The following is a 13,071-nucleotide window of genomic DNA, read 5'->3' as shown; positions in this document are numbered from 1 at the left end:
TGTCCTTTGTTGAGAGTGGGGTGTTGAAGTCTCCCACTATTAGTGTGTGGGGATCTATATGTGGTTTAAATTTTATCAATGTTTCTTTTACAAATGTGGGTGCTCTTGTATTTGGGGCATAGATGTTCAGGATTGTGATGTCTTCCTGGTGGAATTTTCCCTTGATGAGTATGAAGTGTCCTTCCCCATCTCTTTTTATTAATTTTGGTTGAAAGTCTATTTTTAAAAGCATAGTTTCGGGCCTGGAAGGGGATTGAATAAATTGCTTACATGAGTACACATTGTAGAAACCATGCTTAAAATAAGAAAGGAAGAAGGAAAGGAAGGGAGGGAAGGGGATGGAGAGAGAGAGAAAAGATAAAAGAAAGACGGGAGTGTTGGTACCCATTAAAAAACCAGCACTGATGAGAGACAGAGACAGGTGATAGTCCTTAGGGCTCATTCAGGGACTGCTAGCCTGACCTACTTGGCAAACTCCACATCACTGAAAGACCCTGTCACAAAATACAAGGTGTTTTGGTATTGCTGGTAGGAAAGGATCATCCTGAGTGAGTTGTCCCAGAAGCAAAAAGACATGCAGGGTATATACTCACTCATATAAACATACAACATAGAATAAACCCACTAAAATCTGTACATCTAAACAAACTAAGCAAAAGAGAGGACCCTAACTAAAATGTTCAATCCCCATCCTGAAAGGCAAAGAGGATGGACATCAGGAGAAAAAGAAAATAGGAAACAACCTTGGAACCTGCTACAGAGGGCCTCTGAAAGCCAGAAGAAAACAGGAAACAACCTTGGAACCTGCCACAGAGGGCCTCTGAAAGCCTCTGCAGTATAGACTGTCAAAGCAGATGCTGAGCCTGATGGACAACTGATGGGCAGAGTGAATAGAATTTTATGTAAGAAGTGGGAAATAGTAAGAGCTGGAGGGGATGGGAACTCCACAAGCAGAGCAACAGAACAAGATAATTTGAACACAGGGAACTTCCCAGAGACTCATACTCCAACCAAGGACTATTCATGGAGATAACCTAGAACCCCTGCACAGATGTAGCCCATGGCAGTTCAGTGTCCATGTGGGTTACATAGTAATGGGAAGAGGGACTGCCTCTGACATAATCTGATTGGCCTGCTCTTTGATCACTTCCCCCTGAGGGGGGAGCAGCCTTACCAGGCCACAGTAGATGCAGCCACTCTTGATGAGAATTGATAGACTAAGATCAGAAAGGAGAAGAGAACCTCCCCTATCAGTGGACTTGGGGAGTGGCATGCATGCAGAAAGGGGAGGGAGGGTGGGATCGGGAAGGGAGGAGGGAGGGGCTTATGAGGGGATACAAAATGAATAAAGTGTAATTAATAAAAAAAAAGGAAAAAAATGATTCCCCCTAACTTACCTTTCAAATTGTGTTGATAGTGTATAGTTTGTTGTAGCCCTTTTATCAAAGTATGAAGAGTAGTACATTCTAAGACATAAAAGATACATTTATTTGAAAATCTTGATTGAAAGAATTGAAACAAAAATGATATTTAACCGAAAATTATGTGATCTTAATAAAGCAACCAGACATCTCAAGGTAAATTACAATATATGGTGTTTTACTTAGGGTTACTATTCCTGTGATGAAACATGAAGGCAAGAGCTGATGAAGAAGCCATGGAGAAGTGCTGCTTACTGGCTTGTTTCCCATGGCTTGCTCAGCTTGCTTTCTTACAGAACCCTGGGCCACAAGCCCAGGTGTGGTGCTACCCACAATGGGTAGGGCCCTCCCCCATTGATTACTAATTAAGAAAATGCACTACACACTACAGGCGTGTGCACAGCCTGATATTATTCCTGAATCATTTTCTCAAATGGGGCTCTCTCTTTCTCTAGATAATATTTTTATTGATTATTTGGGAATTTCACATCATGTACCCCATCCCATTTACTTCCAAGTCCTCCCAGGTCTGCCCCAGCCTATGGCCTCCCTGCGCTGAAGAAGAAAAAAAGGAGGAGGAGAAGGAAAAAGAAGGAGAAAGAAAGAGGAGGAGGGAGAAGAAGAAAAAAAAATAAGAAAATGAAGACAACAAAGAAGAAAGAACTCACTGTAGCCAGCCCCTTCTAGAAAAAGAGTCTTTTCCCATCTGCAGGCCCTTTGGAAGCCATCAACCATTGAGAGCTATACTTCAGTCTCCTTACCACACTTTTAAAGAGTGTCCTTTGATGCTTTCCTGACTAGGTTGTTACTTTTGGGAGGGGGGTGTAGGGTGGAGTGGGGTTAGGGGGTTGTCACCGAAGCCTTCTATGTCCCTCTTTATCAACCCTGAGTCTGCAGTCATTGATGCCACTGCAAAAGTAGCTTCCTTGTCCTTTACAGTGGGAGTACCAAGCGTGGATATCGACATTGTCTCTAGAATCAGCATGTGCCACTGACCTCAGCATGGTCTTCCATGGCAGTATAGACTATGGACATTGACATGGCTCTCTGCCACAGCATGGGCCACAGATACCACCATAGCCCCCAGAACAACCCATGGACACCAACGTAGAGTCAGGTGGCAGCACAGACCACAGATATCTGCATGGCCTTTGGTGGCAACATGGGCCATGGACATCAACACAGTCCCTGGCTGCAGTAGGACTATGAAGCCAGACATAGTCCTTGTCAGCATCACAGACCATAGAGATCAAAATGGTCTCAAGTGGCTGCATAGGTCACTCACATTAACATGGTCCCTGTGGCAGCATGACCCACATATATCAACATAGCTTTTATGCAGTGGCATAGACCACAGACATCTGTATGGCCCTTGTATTAAGGGAGACCGGGTTTCTCTGTGTAGTTCTTGCAGTTCTGGAACTTGATCTGTAGACCAGACTAGCCTCAAACTCAGAGATCTGCCAGCCTCTGTCTCTAGAGTGCTGGGATTAAGGGTGAGCACTACCACCTCCCAACAAGCTCCCCTCTTCCTGATGACTTCAGCTTGTGTCAACTAGCCAGCACATACAGTAAGTACTTTAAAACCACCTTTTTTTTGTGTGTGTGAAATGAATCTGAACACTTAGTAAGAGTTTTCTAAGGCACAGTTCAGGAGAGACCTTCCCCCATGTGCCCTAGCAATGTCTTCAGATCTGGACATGCCTGAGGATCACAAAATGGTTTCCTTGCAACTCTTCTGGGAAAGCACATTCTAAGAAAAGGGAGTCAAGCCACAGTAGGTTTGTTCAAGGTGGAGGGCCACAGCTGCTGAGAAGTTATAGGATGAGGCCTTTCTTTTACTGCTGAGAAATATGTTCTCTTGGTACTCATAACTAAATCCTGGGCAAGAGGAGCTCTATGAAAGGATTAGCAACCCAGAAAAGTGTTACAAGGCATCAGTACCTTGGTGCCAGTGGCTTTAGAAACAACGCAAAATATTTGCTTCAATCATGATGATGAAAGTCAAAGTATTTTACAAAAGTTCAAAGTCTTATGACCAGCACCAGGTTCTACTTTTGGGACCTTTCAGTCTTTTCCACTCCCTCTTCTGTCCCCACCATCCACCCATACAAAGATCTCCATTATACCCTTTCTTCTTTATGTTGTTCTTTCCCAGAAACTGAATACTGGTTAAATTACATTTGCTTGATAGGCATTAGCTAATAACTTGCTTCTCATACATTACTGGGCTAGATGTTATAATAAGAGAGATGTGTTCTCTCATTACTTGTTCTTATTGTAATGAAAACACCACTTACAGAATCTACCAATTAGTGACATAAGGTAGCTGAAGTTCCCTCAGTAATTATCAGATGAAGATCCCCTTGATACTCTGCATACTGGAGGTTTTTTTTTTTTTTTTTTTTTTTTTTTTTTAAAGTAGTTTAAAAATGTGAACACAAGATGGCAGGCTCACCACATTTTTCTTTTACATTAGAATTATCTACATAAGGAATTCTTCATTAACTAGGATACCATTGAATGTACTAAAGTAAAAGCTTTTCTTTGTCTTTGCAAACTTTAATTATATTATCTTTTCTTCCAAAATTTATTATGCTGTCCTATTAAATATTTCTTGATTATTAAGCTATTTCTTAATAATTTAGCACACCAATAATGATTTTAATGCAAATTTAGGATCTAGCATTATCAATTTATGTATTAGTAAATATTTCATAGAGTAGTTTGAAATAATTAGATGAAATTAAAGCATTGCTCATAGGCTGAAGGTTTGGCTCTTAGCTCATGGACACACTGGGAGGCTTTAAGAAACAGAATCTAGCAAAAAGTTAGGTCACTGATGCATGCCTTCAAAGGGAATCATGGGAGCCAGTTCTCTTCCTCCATTTCACATCCAGTCATGAGGCATTCGGGCCATCTCTGCTGTGTCACACCATCATGTGCTGCGCCAGGCCCAAAGCAATGGCGTCACACATTCATGGACTGCACAGTCCAAAACTCTAAGTTCAAGTGAAATTTTCTTCTTTTTAGGTTGATTTCGCCCAGGTGTTTGTTACAGTAATGGAAAGATAGTTACATATAAAAGATTCTACTAGTACTTAGTCTTCAAACAGTAATATTATCACTATCTTGATCACTCTTACAATGTGATCCAAAATTTACTTTCTTTGGTATTTACTCAAGAGGCTACACAAAAACTGTACAAAAATAACTATATCAGCCATATTCATAACAGCTAAATTTGGATGAGAAAGAATCTTTCAATAGGTGAATAAATAAACTGTCGTACCTCCACATGATTCAATAAAATATTTTTTTATTGAGCACAGAAATGTGAAGAACTTTTAATGCCAAGTCAAAGAAGTCACTTTGAAGAAGTGGCATATTATGTGAGTCCAACTATATGACTATTTGCAAAATGAAGAACTATACACAGTAAAATGACCAGTGATGATCAAACATCCAGAGGGATGAGAGGAAGGGAGGTTGAAGGAGCAGAGAGCACTGGGAATCTTTTAGGGCAGTGGAACTAGTGTGCTTTGACACTATAGTGGTAGATGTGTGCCGCTGCACACTTACCAAAACCCAGAGAATGAGCAACACAAGGAATGGGTCTAAGTATACTTTGAATTCTAACTAAATATCCATCAATTCAATATTTCCTCAGGGGCTGTAGCAAATAAAAGGTGTTGATGACAGGGAAACTGGGAGAAACAGACTATGTGGGATCTTTCTATACTTGCATTCATTTTTCTCTGTATATTTAAAACTCTTCCAAAAATGTCTACCAATTAACAAATTTAATCTAAATATTTTCTTTTATGATTTTGGCACACAGAAAATTTCAGATGTACAGAAAAAAATCCAAAGATTATGCACACACACATGTATATAATATGTATAGCCTATAGCACCTATCCTATAACGCCTATTATTAATACTCTACACTAGAATGGTATATGTTACAACTAATGAACCAATACTGATACATTATTCACACTTTATCCATTTTCCATGCTTACTTCTTTTGCTTGTTCTAGGAGGCTCTCCACCATACCACTTTATACTCATTTGCCATGTTCTCTTATTATTATTATTTTTTGCTCTAACAGTTTTGTTTCTTTGATTTTGATGACCTTGATAATCTTGTGAAATAATGGTCAGATATTTTATCATGTCATTTTGTGGGAATTTGTGTGGTGTTTTCTCATGATGACAGTGGGGTTGTAGAAATGGGGAGAAAGTTTAGAAAAGTGTCATTTTCATCACATCATACCACATCAAAGGTATTTACTGCTAATATAGTATCCTTTTTTTTATGTCACTGATCTTCTGGTTGAGGGAGAATTTGCCCAGTTCAGCGCCATGTAATTTACATACTCCACCTTGCTGTGCTGTGTGCGTCCCTACAGAAATTTACTTTACTTGGTCAGCACTTCACCAGTGTGCACAGTCATGCTCTACCAATCTGAGAACAAATTATCTACCTGAGGCACTTGGAATTCTGCCACATGGGGGATCTGTTTCTTCTTAATTTATTATTTTTTTTATAAAAGTGGATTAAGGTTATTTGTTTTGCATTATGGGTATAATTCAACACTGTTACAGTTACTGAAACCATCCCAGTTTTGGTCATTGAGATATCTTCCAGTCAGTTTCTGAGTGTTTTTGACAAACTACATCATTATGGGTTTATATTTTTCTTTTCTGTCTCTTTAAAAAATACTTTTCAGATGAGAAAGGCTCTCTCTCTCTACCCCAAGTTGGACTGAACTCCTAATCCTCCTTCTGCCTCTTGAGTGCTGAAATTCTGTAATGTAACATCACACCTGACTATTTTTTCTGTTTGAGTATTATCTTTCTTGTGACAATACCAGATAGTTCAGTCTTATAAGTTTAATCCTAATCCTATAATAACCCAGTTCTTTTTATTAGAGAAAGATATTAGAAGATAAGATCTGTTTATCATATCTTGTAGGTCTATATAAACGAGTATATACCATGTTTGTCTTTCTCCTTCTGGGATACTTCACTCAGAATGATCTTTTCTAGATCCCACCACTTGCCTGCAAGTTACATGATTTCCTCCTTTTTGATTGCTGAGTAGTATTCCATTGTGTAAAAATACCACAATTTCTGTATCCATTCCTCCATTGATGGACATCTGGGTTGTTTCCAAGTTCTGGCTATTACAAATAAAGCTGCTACGAACATGGTTGAACAAATGTCCTTGTTGTGTACTTGAGCAAATTTTGGGTATATACCTAGGAGTGGTATAGCTGGGTCTTGAGGTAGCACTACTCCTAGTTGTCTGAGAAAGCGCCAGATTGACTTCCAAAGTGGTTGTACCAGTTTACATTCCCACCAGCAATGGAGGAGGGTTCCCTTTTCTCCACAACCTCTCCAGCATGTGTTATCACTTGAGTTTTTCATCTTGGCCATTCTGATGGGTGTAAGGTGAAATCTCAGGGTCGTTTTGATTTGCATTTCCCTAATGGCTAATGAGGTATAGACCTACAAGATATGATAAACATAATGAAATCTACACACCTAAAGAAGATAATCAAGAAAGTGGACACAGGCGAAGGTGATTAATCCTCATTTAGAAAGACAAATGGGATGTGCATTGAACTTATGACAGGAGTCTACCACAAAAGGCATCTGAAAGACTCTACCTAGCAGTGTTTCAAAGCAGACACTAAGACTCATAACCAAACCCTCGGCAGAGTGCAGGGAATCATATGAAAGAAGGGAAGTTAGTATGATATAGAAAGGATAGGAGCTCTACAAGGACCAAATATATCCGGGCACAGGGTCTTTTCTGAGACTGACACTCAACCAAGGACCATCTATGGATATAACCTAGAACTTCTGCTCGGATGTGGCCCGTGGTAGCTCAGTAACCAAGTAGTTTTCCAAAGTAAGGGGAACACGGACTATTTCTAACAGGATCTCAAGGGCAGGCTGTTTGACACCCCCCCCCCCCCCGGGGAGGAGCAGTCTGTTAGGCCACAGAGGAGGACTTTGCAGCCAGCCCTGAAGATACCTGATAAAACAGGGTCAAATGAAAGGGGAGGAGGTCCTCCCCTATCAGTGGACTTGAAAAGGGGCAGGGAGGAGACCAGGGAGGGAGTGCGGGGTTGGGGAGGGAATAAGGGAGCGGGATACAGCTGGGACCCAGAGTTAACAAAATGTAACTAAAAAGAAAAATAAAATTAAAAAAAAAAAGATAAGATCTGGACACTGGATCATTGCTACTTAGAGCCTGTCAGTAGACACAGGAAGAAAATATACATGCTAAATTGTCAGCTCTGAAGAAATACATACAAGTAATATTATACAGACTAAGCAGGTTGTATTGGGGAATTTATATGCATACACATATACATATATTTATATAACAACAATTAATAAAAAAAGAGGCCATGAATTTGGAAGAAAGCAAGGATATAGGTGAGGGGGAAATTATATTATTGTAATATCAAAAAAGAAAAGAAGTAACAAATAAAAAATAAAAAAAACAAAAATATATGCATAGTTTCACTTAAAAATGTTCCTACATTTCACCACTTTCTCCCTCTCTCTCTCTCTCTCTCTCTGTGCGTGTGTGTGTGTGTGTGTGTGTCTGTGCGTGTACATGAGTGGCATGTGTAAGTCAGAGGTCAGAGGACAGTTTTGGGTAGCTGATGCTCTTTTCCCACTATGTGGATCAAACTCAGGTTATCAGACTTGGTTAGCTACAGGCACCTTTACACTCTGAGCCACTTTGCCAGCTCATTTTTAACTCTTAAAACTGGTGACCCACCTTTCATTTATCTAGTAGGAAATCAAGTTTTGCCCCATATGGTTTTACAGATTATGTACTAAGGCTTCAATTTGCCATTTTCTGCATGAGCTGTGTCTGGCAGAAGAATTAGTTTCCTTCATTCTATGTTTTCATGCCTATACTAAAAAGGTATCATGAGACAAACAGTCTGGAAAGTTCTACATACACTTATGGTAGGTTATACATGCAGGGAAAAGTGTCAGCCACCATAGTGAGCACCCTCCTTAGATTAATGTTTCTTTAGGCAGCAATAACTGACCTTCTTTTATTGTGGTCTCTCTTGTTTGCATTATCTTTAATAAACTGTTAGTCTTTTCCAGCTGAATATCCAGAAGGTTGTTCTTTCCAACAGTTTCTATCATTTTCTACAGAAGAAATTGGGTACATGTTATCACAAAGTCAACAATACTATTTTGATTCTTCTGTTAAGAATATGAAAACAAAAGAGAACACAAACCATTTAACATCTGAAAGTCTAAGAACTGAACTTGGGATATAATTTCAAATAAACTATACAATACTGAGCCTTCAATTTGTCATTTCTTATTTGGGCAGAACCTGGTAGAAAACTTAACTGCCTTCATTCGAGTTTTTTTTTTTTTTCACATATTTTGGAGCTATACTAAAAAGAGTTCAACAAGACAGCAGTCTAGAAGTTTCATGTGCACTTAAGGTAGGTTACACATGTAGGGTATAATGTCAGCCATGCAGTGATCACCCTAATTACATTAGCATGGCTTTCTGATTTATTTTCTATTTTAAAAGTAACATGGTAGGGCTGGGAATGCAATCCAGAGATAAAGTGCTTTGTTAATATTCATGGGACCTGTTGGGTTTTGGTTCCAGCAAAATACTATACTACATACTCAAACACACACACAAACACTCACACACACACACACACACACACACACACACACACACACACGGGGAGGAGCATGGTAAAATATTAAATCGGCCTGTTATAAACAAGAAAAAAATGACCTGAGCACCTTTCTTTCAATTATTCAACTTTTAGTCTCATGTTAATCACAGGCGTTTATTGCTTACAATGGTAGATGCCTACAGTCAGCAACTCTGGAGACTGATGCAGGAGGGGCCCCTGAGCCCAGGAGTCTGTGTCCAGCAGGGACCTAAGCCAACAGACACCAAACAATTCCTTGTATTTGTTTCCAGACTACTGTATGATGACGTGACTATGCTATTTATTCTGTTCTGCACTATAACTGCTTTATTTAGCATTATTTTCTGGGAAACAATGTCACAGTCACAGATCTTCTGAATCCTTTTTATAGCTATTCTGAGTTTTATTTTTGAAACTATTAGAGAAATTTTTATTGCTTCTAGTTTTTCTATTACAGACAATAAAAAAAGCATTTGAACATGTTTCTTTGTTATCTCTGTAAACAGTACAATAAGCTTCCTTGTATTCAAGTGAATCAACTTACCATCAGTCTTACGTTTTCTGTACCTCTATCCATATCCCCATTTTTATCTTCAGGCACTTACTTTGTATTATCACTTATGTATCTAAGAGGTAACTTTCTAAATATCATACTAGCAAATCAAAATTTTAATTTTTAATTAAAAATATCATATCAAATGAAAAAAAATTAAAAATTCCTTTCTCATAGGAGTACTTATTTATTTTCCCTGTTGCTATATTAATTTCTGGACTAGAGATTTATTTGTTAAGTTTCAGGCAAAGAGAAGGAAAAGAAACTAGGTAGAATAGGAAAAAAACTAAGTACATCCATGTTCTATATTATAATTAGTCATATGGTAGAAGATTGAAACACAAAACCACTCCACTTGCACATCTGCTACATATATGTAGGGGGCCTAGGCCCAGCTCATAAATGCTCTTTGGTTGGTGGTTCAGTCTCTCTAAGCCCTCATGGGCTCAGGATATTTTACTCTGTAGGTCTTCTTGTTGTATCCTTGACCCCTTGTTCTTCATGTTTGTCCCCTAACAACTGGAGCAGGGATTGTCTCTGACTCTGATGCCTGCCTTTGGATTCCTTTCTTATAGCTGGGTTCCCTTCTCTGGCCTCAGTGGGAGAGGAAGTGCTTAGTTCTGCTGCTACTTGATGTGCTAGAGGGGGTTGGTACCTATGGGGAGAGGTTTCCCTTCTCTGAGGAAAACTGGGAGGGGAGAAGGGGAAAAGGGGGAAAAAGGGATGTGAAGGTGGGACTGGAAGGGAAGGAGGGAGGGAGCTGTAAATTGATTAATTAAATAAAATCAATATTTTTCCTTGCCCTAGGAACATTTTCATATATTAGGAATAAGTTAAAGTGAGAAAGGGAATTGTGGAAGAGTAGGTAGAAAGAATATAAGAGCCAGAGGATGAGGAAGAGTGCTGTGAAACACTATTTTCTGGCCAGGACATGGCTGTTGTACTCATGGACTCCCAGCAGCCTTGGCCTGTACAAGATCAAGCCAGAGTATTGATTGCAGTATGAGTCAAAAAGGGCTCATGGGGCTCTATCTCTAGTTGAGGAGCTTCTGGCAACTGACCACTGGTGACAGGTGTTACTCTCTTGGGGTGCATGTGGCTGCTGGTAGGTAGACAGTATTCTGGTGGGTAGCCTTGTATGCCCAAGCATGCAGGAAACACTGGCTGCACCCAGTGAGCTATTAAAGAAGAAGAAAAAGGGAAGAAGGATGCTGATGAAAAGGTGAGAAGGGGAAGTAGGGGGAAGGGAGTGATTTGGGCTGAATATGATCAAGAAGCACTGAATACATGCATTAAATTGTCAAAGAGAGAATAAAATAGTAAAATTGTAAAAATACAGGAAAAGGTTTAGCAAAATATATATTTTCATTATTCAAATCTGGCTCATTTAAAAAAAATTAAAACATGTTGATTCAACAACAATGATATATTAATAACATACAATGAAAAAAGGTGAGTTTATTGGTGTTTTCAAATTCGTAGCTATTGTTCTTTGAAAATTTGGGACAATAAATCTGCATTCCATAAACTCTCAGCCCTCATCTTGAGACAGGGTTTCTCTGTGCCGCCCTGATTATCCTGGACCACTGTAGATCAGGCTGTTCTTGCAATTCAGAGCTTGACCACGCTCTGCCCCCAGAGTGCTGGGATTAATAACATGCACCACCATGCCTGGCCACACCTTTATTATTTAGCTAACATAGTTAAAATTCATGTTTAAGGAGTAAAACATACCAAGTTTAGCAGTATTTACAAAGACATACAGCCTACAGAAATAATCAAACAATAAAAAACCCAAGTTAAAATTTCAGTCTCCAGTAAGTTAACAGCCCCTCATGGAATCAAATGTAGACCCTGCCCATTATATTTTTAAAATTAAAACTTTTATTTATTTTTATTTTACGCATGTGAGTGTTTTGTCTACATCTAACTGCACCATGAACGTATATTGCCCAGAGAGGCCAGAGGAGGGTGCTGCATCTTCTGGAACTGGAATTACAGACAGCCATGAGCTGCCAAGTGGGTGCTGGGAACTAAGTTCTAGTCTTCTGTAAGAGCTTCCAGTGCTCCTAACCACTGGACAATTTCTCTAGTCCTGGCTCACTTTTTTTTTTTAATGAATTTTTCTTTTTCTCAGTTTTTCCAAGTTTCTCTCGTTGACAAATACATTTTTGCTTCCCTATGGCCATTTGCTATCCTATGTCTTTACATACCTTTTCTATCTGTGAGAAATCATCTATAAGTTTGTCAAGATTTACATTGCTAATCTTCTTCACAGTTCCATCACTGCTTTGATCCATGCCTGAAACAATGAAGAGTAGACAATACTAAGTAAGAAAGACCCACAGCATTACAACATTGATCATAATTCAAGTACTAAAGAAACTGTGCTCTGAGCTCCATTTACTTGGAGAACTTTTCTTATTCTCAGGATTAGCAGCAGTTAAATGCATTGTTTTCTTTAATCTCTACCATCTCTACTTCTGCCAGTTTTCTCTAAACACATCTAAAATGTGTGCATGTACAGGAGTTGTTTGCATCCAATATTTAATAAAATTTAATACTGCCACTGCCTAACATTCATCTCTGCCTATCATCATGGCTGGAACTGATGCATTACTCAATCTGTGGCCTGGCTTTCAAGTGTAAATATTCTCACTTAATATGCTAAACATGATTGTTAACTGTTATGCCATAAATATCTGTTAGCCTGCTTGTGTTTTATATTTTGCTTTTCCATTTTGAGGGGATATAATTTTTAGTAATAGCTAACAGCTGAAATAAAGGCAAAGTTTTACTTTTTTAAATTCCAAATATTTTATTTATTTCAAAGTTTTAACCCTATGGAACCACTCATAGAAATTCTTCAGGTGAACTCATCCACTCAGGATGGAGACATGGAATGTAGGCAGCATTTGAGTGTGGGAGTAAGACGCTGTTTTAATAGAATCAAGATTAATACAACATTAAATATGATATCCTTTCATTAGACATTTCTCATGTAAAAAAAGTGGTGAATATAAATTTGAAACTCAGAAAATTTAGATTTGGAAAAAGACCACAAGCCAATGTATTAGATGTGAAATGGTCTAAAGTAAATAGTCAATGACATTATGAAGCAGTTACTCAAAATACTTTTTTGGTGGTCACATTGCTGTCAAACTGGATGTTACTCCATTAAGAAATTCTATTTTCTTCTCTTTTATGTTACTTGATATTTGCAGTTTTTAATGATTTTGAAATCTGATTTTTGATTATATATTTTCAGTTTAGTGAAATACTACTAATCCCATATTGTAATATTATATTTAAAATTCTTTAGTAAAAAACTTGATTACATTAGAAAATAATTATAATGGACTTC

The 13,071-nt window shown here is 38.5% G+C and overlaps 1 protein-coding gene across 1 annotated transcript in view; it reads right to left on the bottom strand.

The window, feature by feature from the left end:
• Nucleotides 1–12,007, bottom strand: part of Ccdc152 (coiled-coil domain containing 152) — a 28,188-nt gene extending 16,181 nt beyond the window's left edge. Inside the window, exons 1-3 of the mRNA XM_055601061.1 lie at nucleotides 11,921–12,007; nucleotides 8,510–8,615; nucleotides 1,398–1,466 (exon numbers count right to left, since the gene is read on the bottom strand). Of these exons, the coding sequence (XP_055457036.1) occupies nucleotides 1,398–1,466; nucleotides 8,510–8,615; nucleotides 11,921–12,007 (262 nt within the window). The remainder of the gene's footprint in view (nucleotides 1–1,397; nucleotides 1,467–8,509; nucleotides 8,616–11,920) is intronic.
• Nucleotides 12,008–13,071: the final 1,064 nt, after the last annotated feature.

Source organism: Psammomys obesus, unplaced genomic scaffold, assembly GCF_907164565.1.
Source record: "Psammomys obesus unplaced genomic scaffold, mPsaObe1.curated_primary_1811, whole genome shotgun sequence".
Taxonomy (NCBI): Eukaryota; Metazoa; Chordata; class Mammalia; order Rodentia; family Muridae; genus Psammomys; species Psammomys obesus.
This window is presented reverse-complemented; position numbering and strand designations above follow the sequence as displayed.